General features: G+C 34.3%; 1 protein-coding gene across 4 annotated transcripts; it reads right to left on the bottom strand.

Annotated features, from left to right (window-relative positions):
• Positions 1 to 3,077: 3,077 nt before the first annotated feature.
• LOC116023015 (protein PHOX1-like) lies at positions 3,078 to 7,360 on the bottom strand. 4 transcript variants are annotated; one of them, XM_031263951.1, is made up of 5 exons: positions 7,056 to 7,360; positions 4,538 to 6,558; positions 4,216 to 4,447; positions 3,785 to 3,836; positions 3,078 to 3,489 (listed from the first exon to the last, which is right to left on the bottom strand). In XM_031263951.1, the coding sequence occupies exons 2-3, from the start codon at positions 6,534 to 6,536 to the stop codon at positions 4,305 to 4,307; spliced, it is 2,142 nt and encodes a 713-aa protein (XP_031119811.1). In that variant the 5' UTR covers positions 6,537 to 6,558; positions 7,056 to 7,360; the 3' UTR covers positions 3,078 to 3,489; positions 3,785 to 3,836; positions 4,216 to 4,304. The 4 variants fall into 4 exon arrangements, with proteins under 4 accessions (XP_031119811.1, XP_031119812.1, XP_031119813.1 ...); XM_031263952.1 differs by having other exon boundaries at positions 3,078 to 3,444; XM_031263953.1 differs by having other exon boundaries at positions 3,078 to 3,444; positions 3,785 to 3,813.
• Positions 7,361 to 8,503: the final 1,143 nt, after the last annotated feature.

The raw sequence follows: 8,503 nt of genomic DNA, 5'->3' as shown, positions 1-8,503 counted from the left end.
AACGGGGACGGGGACGGGGAAAATTTTCGGGGATCAGGGATAATTGACGGGGACGGAGATGGAGAATTTTTTCAATTCCCCGCTGGGGACGAGGATACCCCTCCCCGTCCCGCCCCGTCCTCGAATAATATATATAATTAAGAATTATATATATATATATATATATATATATATATATATATATATATATATATATATATAATAACTTTGTAAAATTAAAATAATAGTTTTTAAAATTAAAATTACACTAATTTAAAATGTTGACTCAAAATTGACCGGGGACGGGGATTCCCCGCCTAATTCCCTGCGGGGACGGGGATGGGGACGGGGTCGGGGTTTCGGGGACAGGGACGGGGAGATACTCCCCCCCGTTGCCATCCCTAGACTCCTAAACTAAACTTCCAGTTGGTCTAATCTCTCTTTTCCTTAAGGTGGATATCATATATGCCCTGAGAGGAAATCTGTTGTTGTTTGTTACATGTTTTATGTTTCAGAAATCTACGAAGCTCTTGCCTCGATACATTTACTGATTTGCCAAAAAGAGCTAACTTGATGTTGAGTTGGAGATAAAAGTTTGCTTATTTTTTATATCAAGTAATTTGGTTAATTCTTTTGATTGTTCTGCAGATCTCTCATTAATTTGAGAGGTTCAGCACATATTTGCTTGATATCAAGGTGTTGCTGTTTATTATGGTGGTGTTAACATAACAATTCAAAAGGATCTTCTAAAGAATGAATGCCCTCACATTGTGGTCGGAACTGCTGGAATCTTTCCTTAGCAAGGGAAAAGCATCTTTCCTTGATGAATGTGAGGCATTTTTTACAGAGACATATGTAACGCGTGGGGCACTTTGCTACACTTTTTCGAGGTTTGTTACATCTTTTGGGACTTTTCTAGGAGTTGTACATAGCTTCTTATAGTTGTTAGAATGTTCTAGAAGCATATACATAAGGTTGTAGAGATGCATAGAATATTCTAGAACATTATAGAATCCTCAAGTGTGTATAGAGAGTTTTAGAGGATTCTAGAGAATAAATCTTAGCCGTAGGATTAAGTAGATCTCCACCGTCCATTGAGGATGTGGAATAGTTATAAATACCTCTCATGGGGCTCATTTGTAAACAATCCAACAATTCAAGAATCCAAGAGTAGAAGTAATACACGTTCCCTACAAAGCTAAGTGTTTCCTAAGTGTTTTTTTTAGGTTATGAGGTTCTTGCTAACTTATTTTCGTAGCCATCTTATCGTCTACTTAGCACCTCTTTTGAAGGTTGAGCGAGACTACGAGTCCGTGACACATAGGAGATTTTCAGGATGACTCAGGACAAATATGATATTAACATAACAGTTCACTAGGATTTTCTAAACAATATTCAAATAAAATAGAAATAGGTGTGAAAACAAAGATAGCTATACTACGATCCAAAATGAACCGTTTTCGAAGAGAGTTTTTACCTATTTAACAATCAATTAAGCATGTTATTACATAATATAAAAAATAACATGAAAAATTACATTGGGACTAAAATATAATGAATACCTGAAAAGTAAATAACCTTTCAAGGGTAGGGACCTTCATCTTCATCTGTGAAAAAGTAATTTCCAAACTGAATAAGCTTAGCAATGAAGTGATTTACTCGTGCGAATCCAGATTGCGATCATAGACCCTAAGTAGTAAATTTAGGGTATTCGGTGCATATTCCAAACTTGATAGAGCCGGAGCCAAAAAAATTTCCCAGTGGGCGAAACATAAAAGTTGTAATTTAAAAAATAATCACTTAAAATGAATAGAGTCATAAATATTATTGGATGTACACGAAAAATAAAACACAATAAAACTTTATAAAATATTAATAACAATATATGAAACATAATTAATTTGATACGTAGTAAAATAATTCAAATAGAAAACACATTATAAATTGAATCACATAAAATGAATATAGTCCTAAATATTATTCGATATAGACAAAAAATAAAACACATTAAAACTTTATAAAAATATTAATAACAATATATGAAACATAATTAATTTGATAAAATAATTCAAATAAAAAATACATTGGCGCACCAACCAACTCAGCCAACTAATCCACTGTTTACTTATATCTGTTTTCATATAAGTATATCTAAAACTGTACTATATATATATATATATATATATATATATATATATATATATATATATATATAAGGGCTATATAATAATATAGGGGTGGGGTCGCTGCCCACTACCCCATGCTGGATCCGCCTCTGAATAGGGCTATATATTGCGATCATGGACCCTAAGTAGTGAATTTTAGAGTATTCAGTGCATATTTTAAACTTGATAGGGATGTAGATACAACTGGGCTATTCGACGGTGTACACCACCCGTCGAATTCACTACTTAGGGTCCAGGATCCGCACAACTAAATCACCTGGTTTAGGTGTCATATGATAGATCCTGTCAAACAAAAAACAAGAAAACACAAAAGCAATGTTTAGTAGGACTGCCCTGCTTTTTATTATATTTAAAAACCAAAGATATATGTTTTTTTTCAACAATTGTTTTTGTTTTCAATTATATGTAATACCACACTCATAACGGACCAGACACACAACTGTATTCATATCCACTGTAGATGAAATTTAAAAAAAAAATATTGTTTTTTTCTTTTAATTTTAAAAATAATAATTAAAATAACTTTTTATGTATAATTTGATATTATGACATCATATTTAAGGGAAACTTGAAAGTATGAGAGCAACCTATAAAAAATGTTATTTGCACAATTTTTAAAATTTTAATGGTCCAATTACACATTTTTTGTTCAATTATTCAATTACACAATGTGTAAAAGTTCAGTAGTCTGTTTGACATTTTTCCTAAAACTAAAAAGATCCAGAGCTACTTACACAAGTTGTTAAAGACTCTGTTGACATTGTAAGCAAGATAAGATGCTCAATGAGACAAGAAGTCTCAATTTAAATTTAATTCAACTTATATGAATGTTAAAAATAAATAAATTAATTAGAAGAAGAAAAGAAAACACAAAAGTCAGTTCTTTTACACAGGCCAAAGTGAAAATAAACAACAACCTGTTTAAAAACAAACAATAATTATTAAGATTGAACAAAGCTCACAACCTATATGAAAAGAAAAAAAAAAATAATGGCAATATACATTTTTCTTCTACAAAGCCATTCCCCTCTTCACAGTCAGAACCTAAACTGTGTGAAGAATTTGATGCAGATTCTTTATGTGATCTCTGCTGACTGCCAAGAATACTTTTCATGTACCAATGAAAAGTTGAATGATATAAACAGCTTCATATCATATCCAAATAAATAGGCTGTATGTATTTCTGGAATCTAACGAACTTTCGTGCTTTTTTCTTTCTGAAGCAAACAGCGCACGAGCAGAATACGCTGCTGACATGAATATAATCCACTAGACAAACCTGGGGAGGATCATAAATGTGTGAGAAGTGAGAAAGATGTGTAACCTGAAATTTGCATTTGAAGCAACAAAGTGTATAGTACATTAGTACCCGTAATCTGCTATAGCATAGTGAATAGAACTGAAAGAGAAAGACATCCAAAATGGCAAGAAAAACTAATAAGCAGATTGAATACAACCAATTAACTAGTCTAGCCCATGACCTTATAAACTCAGATATTCTCTCTTATTTTTTCAATGTGGAACTCTTAACAACTTGCGTGCGTTATATTATGAAATAATTATCGCATTTCAAAGGCCATGAGTCCTGAGAGGCAGGTATTATGTTTTAGAATCCTTACCTGACTAGCATTACTTCATGAGTGCAGCCCTATAAAGATAAATGAATTGGCCCTACATCATGTAATGTTCTCAATAATTTAAAACAAAAAAAAAAAAAAAACAAAAAAAAAAAAAAAACAAAAAAAAAAAAAAAACAAAAAAAAAAAAAAAACAAAAAAAAAAAAAAAACAAAAAAAAAAAAAAAACAAAAAAAAAAAAAAAACAAAAAAAAAAAAAAAACAAAAAAAAAAAAAAAACAAAAAAAAAAAAAAAACAAAAAAAAAAAAAAAACAAAAAAAAAAAAAAAACAAAAAAAAAAAAAAAACAAAAAAAAAAAAAAAACAAAAAAAAAAAAAAAACAAAAAAAAAAAAAAAACAAAAAAAAAAAAAAAAAAAAACAAAAAACAAAAAAAAAAAGAAGAAGAAGAAGATAGTGAGAAATGTACTATACCTATTATAACTGGCAAGCACACACTGCAGTAAATGAAGGTGTACCAATATCCTCTGCCCCAATGAAATATCATTCTCGACTGTGATAACTTAAAGATTCTCCAGCACAGTATGCAGTTGGGGAATCTGTCGACGAAACAATGGTTCTAGGCGGAAAGCCGGGATACCAGTCCGCCACCTATTACTATCGTACATTTCATTCCATGCTTGCACAATCTCGTCAATCTTGAACCCTAAATTAGATCATAGTAAACTGGTAAATAAAATTATAACTTAATTAATTAGCATAAGAAAACTTTGTTGGCAGATAGTTGTTGTGTTACCTTCCAAAGCCGTATCATTAGAATTATGGTTCTTTATCATGACAGCTATATCTGTTTGAGATGCTCCAGCCAGTTCAAACTTTTCCACCGCAACCTCTAAGCACTCCTCCCATGTTGGTAAACCCAATTTATACTCCATAACAGAACGCTCGTAGAGTAAGGCACCCCATAACAGGTAAATCTGAGACCTCATGTTTGCAGCTTGCTCTTCAGCTTCTTCGGGTATGACATCTTTAAGTATTCCATCCAAACCCATTTTACGCAACAGGGATTTATGTTCTTCGTGTTTGGAAAGTCCATTGAGACGCTGTTCTTCCATCTCCTCCCACATCTGCAACCCTCTCTCCGTGTTGTCCTCTGCCTTGTTATACATTTCCAAGACCTCGGCAGATGGGGCAGTCTCTAAATCGACTTTGGTCCCACTCCCGACCACGTAATACCAGCGTAGTTTTGCTTGTTCGAGTTGTAGTTGTCCGAGTGCAAGAAGCCCTTCATAGAAGTCTGGCTTGAGTTTCATAGCTTCTTCATATCTTTTTCCAGCCATTGCATATTCATTTTGTGCCCAATTGTATGCGGATTTAACCTGTTCCAAGACTGAACCATTGGAACCGTCTTCTGTAAGGTATACTCGCTTCCTTGCCCTAGACATGTGCACATTCCCCCAATTAAACAAGGCTAAAGCAGCCATCTCTTGGAACTTTGTTGCGGCAATTTCAAAAAGCTCTCCCGCGTCTTCACCTGTAACGGTATCCTCCATGGCTTCTGAGTATAGCTTCATCCCTATCTCGTGAATATCCAAATACGAATCGCATTCAAACCCAACATGGTTTTTGAAAAGCTGCGCAAACTGTACTATCCAGTCCTCAACACAAATTGGCCCCCTCACCACTACTCTGTCTTTTTCCAAGTGAACTTCCTCGGTAACTTTAGATGGTTTGGGCTTTTTTGTCTGCAGTTTTTCCTCATCACCCCATTCATAAACCGGTTCTCTATCTTGGCTAACTTCTTTGATGAACAGCTTTAATGAAGTATTTGGATCAAGAGATGCCTCGGCCATCCTAAGTTCAGCAGTTGTTGTAATTGTAACCAAGTCACCTTCTTGATCCTTATACTTGATAAGTATACCTCCCATGCTTGGAAATCGTTTCAGAACTGCATCCCTTACCAGCCCGATACTGCAGTTAACGGGTAATTGTGCCCATCTTATATCCTCGTCGAGTACTATCTTCACAGTCTTCATCACTGTTTTCTCTTCCTTAACGCTTATCTTCTCATCTACCACCACCTTGTCTTCAGCCTTCTTTTCTTCCTCCTCCTCGACCTTTTTCGCTTCCACTTCCTCAACTTTCTTCTTATCGTGTTTATGAGTCTTCTTCTTCTTCACTTTTTCCCTTACCTTGCTAGCAGAAGAAGTATCTGGAGGCTCAACATACTCGGGAGCCTGAACGATTTCTTTATCTTCAAGCACTAGACCCTTCTCTTCCATTTCGTTCTTGATTTGCTCGGAGATCTCCAATGCAGTCAAATTATTAGGCTCTATGCTCAAAACATGGTTCACATCCCTCAACGCTAAATCGAGCCTATTCAAAGACTCATAACACTTTGCCCTCTTCAGCAGAGCTTTGCTATACTTGGGAGCAACTTCAAGTGCTAAATTGCATTCGTTTATTGCTTTCGGGTACTCCCCAATCCCCATTTGCATATAGCAAGAGGCTAAGTTAGTACGCAAGAAGGCAACATCGATATGGTTCTTGGGGAGCAATTTAATGGCTTTCTCATATTTTAACATTGCACCCTCATAGTCATGCCTTTGGTACAATTTCTTCCCTTCTTCCTTGAGTTCTTGTGACATGTTGATGAAGACCGCAGTGTCCTCATCGAACGCCTTGCAGCTATAAGAACGCTCTACCACCGCTTTTCCAAGCTTGAAGCTCTCATTATTCGACCTCGATAATACACAACTGTTCTTCCTCCCAAGAGGCTTCCCCATTGCTTTCATTCTAAAAACTTCAATTCCCTCCCTGCAAAAACCCCAAAATTGTAGCTTTCACAATTTTTGTCAATTCTAATCACAAAACAGACCTCAAAATTCATTCAACCTCAACATTTTGATGATTTGTAAAATGAAAACACAACCAAAACCAGAATATAAACCTCAAACTTTTGGAACCCCACTCCATAAAATCCACAAAACCATCCATAAAATTAAACATTCTTCATCATTAAAATGGAAATTGAAACAATGAGAATTCAACTTAAAACCTCAACATAAGCTCAATTATTCCAAATATCCCACTTCAGAAATTCATTAAGCCATCCACAAAGTTAATCACAGAGAAGAAAAAAAACATTATTTACATTTTCTCAATCCCAAAATGAAAACTAAAAGATCATACATTTAAAAAACAATAATGATAATAACATTTTCTTTCTTAAGGAAGATTTAACCCTAATCAACCATTTCATTTCAACCCTAGCAAACTTAAAAGAAATTTGAAAAAGAGAGAATTTTTTTTACCTCCTGCAAATGTATCTCAGCCCAAAAAATCAGGAATAATCAAATCACAATCAGGAAGATGATAAGAATGATCACAGAGATGCAGTTTTTGTTTTTTTTAAAAATTATAATACAGAAAGGAAAATGAAGAAGGTCTGATATGGTAACAATGGAATATTGATTAAAAGAATTGGAATATTATTTCTGATGTAAAAATAATATGAACACAGAAGCTGTAAAGGAAAGGTGAAATGGGTGAAGGTATTATGTTTTGTCTGGGATCTGACACGAACAGCGGCATGGATTATAGAGAGAGAATTATGGGAAATGTGAATTAAAATAAAGACTTTTTCTTTCTTTCATTCCTTCCTTCCCATGCTTGCTACCATTTTGTTCTATGCGTTTAACTTAAAGACCAAGCCACACACTGCCAATCATGGGCTCATGGCGGGTCGCTCTCACAAATATTTGAAACTAATGAGGGAAATTTGTATTTTGGTCCTAAGTTATTTGATAAATAATGAACTTAGACTATATATGGTAACTATCATAACTTTTAGCAATCATTATACAGTGGACCAACTGTCTAAATTATGATTTTTAAAGAAAAAAAATAGGTGTCGTTACATTCATCCAATTGTACATATGCGATGTGTCTATTTTAAAAAATATATATATAAAAACTAGAAGCAAGTTTTTGGCTCCATTACCTCTCCATCGCGCCATTGTTACATCTTTGAGCTTCAGAGCAGTTGTGATCTTCTCATTCTGACACTATTGTTATTAGGCAAAAGCTTCATTAAAGGTGATAACATTGTTATCCAATACGCAATTTTTCATTCCTCGCTAAAATGTAAACACAAATTAAACAATGTTAGTTTCACCGAATGATAATGAAATGCTAAATGCTAATGAAATGTAGCGACATTCATTACTATGTACTAAGAGCATCCTTATCAGTGGGGTTTTTTCGCGGTAATTGATGAATTTTTGTAAGTGTGATTAGGAAAGAGAAAGTGGGAGAATAAAGAAATAAAAATAAAAACAAATCAAATAAAAAAATATATATATATAATATGAAGTTGTCAGGCGCGCCGCGGGCGCGTGCAGCATGGGCGCCCAGCTGTGCGCATTACGCGCACAGCTTCTTTCTTTGCTTTGCTTTTAACATTCACTTTTACTGTTCCAATATTTCGTATTAGCAGAAGAACCCTTTGCATTCTCTTTCTTCCTCTCTCTCCAGCCACATGGCATTTGCTCTGACATGATCCCTTGTATTAACCCCAGATGGGGATGCTCTAAGGTTCATTATGCTTAAGACGTGACACTTTATTTTACAGCTTCAATTGCTTAGGGTTTACAATCATTCAAAACTAAAATGCAGTAAAAAATCATTCTGAAATCTATGAGATGGTTGTAATGTTGGAAAAAATAGCATAAAATAGCATTTAAGTGGCTATTTTGTAATA

This window comes from Ipomoea triloba, chromosome 6 (assembly GCF_003576645.1).
Source record: "Ipomoea triloba cultivar NCNSP0323 chromosome 6, ASM357664v1".
NCBI classification, from domain to species: Eukaryota; Viridiplantae; Streptophyta; class Magnoliopsida; order Solanales; family Convolvulaceae; genus Ipomoea; species Ipomoea triloba.
The sequence above is the reverse complement of the archived record's forward strand: the minus strand, read 5'-3'. Positions and strand labels throughout refer to the sequence as shown.

What these genes read in the sequence shown, in the direction of transcription:
- LOC116023015 (XM_031263951.1), bottom strand. Translation starts at nt 6,536, where the DNA reads ATGAAAGCAATGGGGAAGCCTCTTGGGAGGAAGAACAGTTGTGTATTA. An exon ending in TAATGATACGGCTTTGGAAG is followed by an intron (nt 4,448 to 4,537) that starts GTAACACAACAA and finishes GATCTAATTTAG; the next exon opens with GGTTCAAGATTGACGAGATT.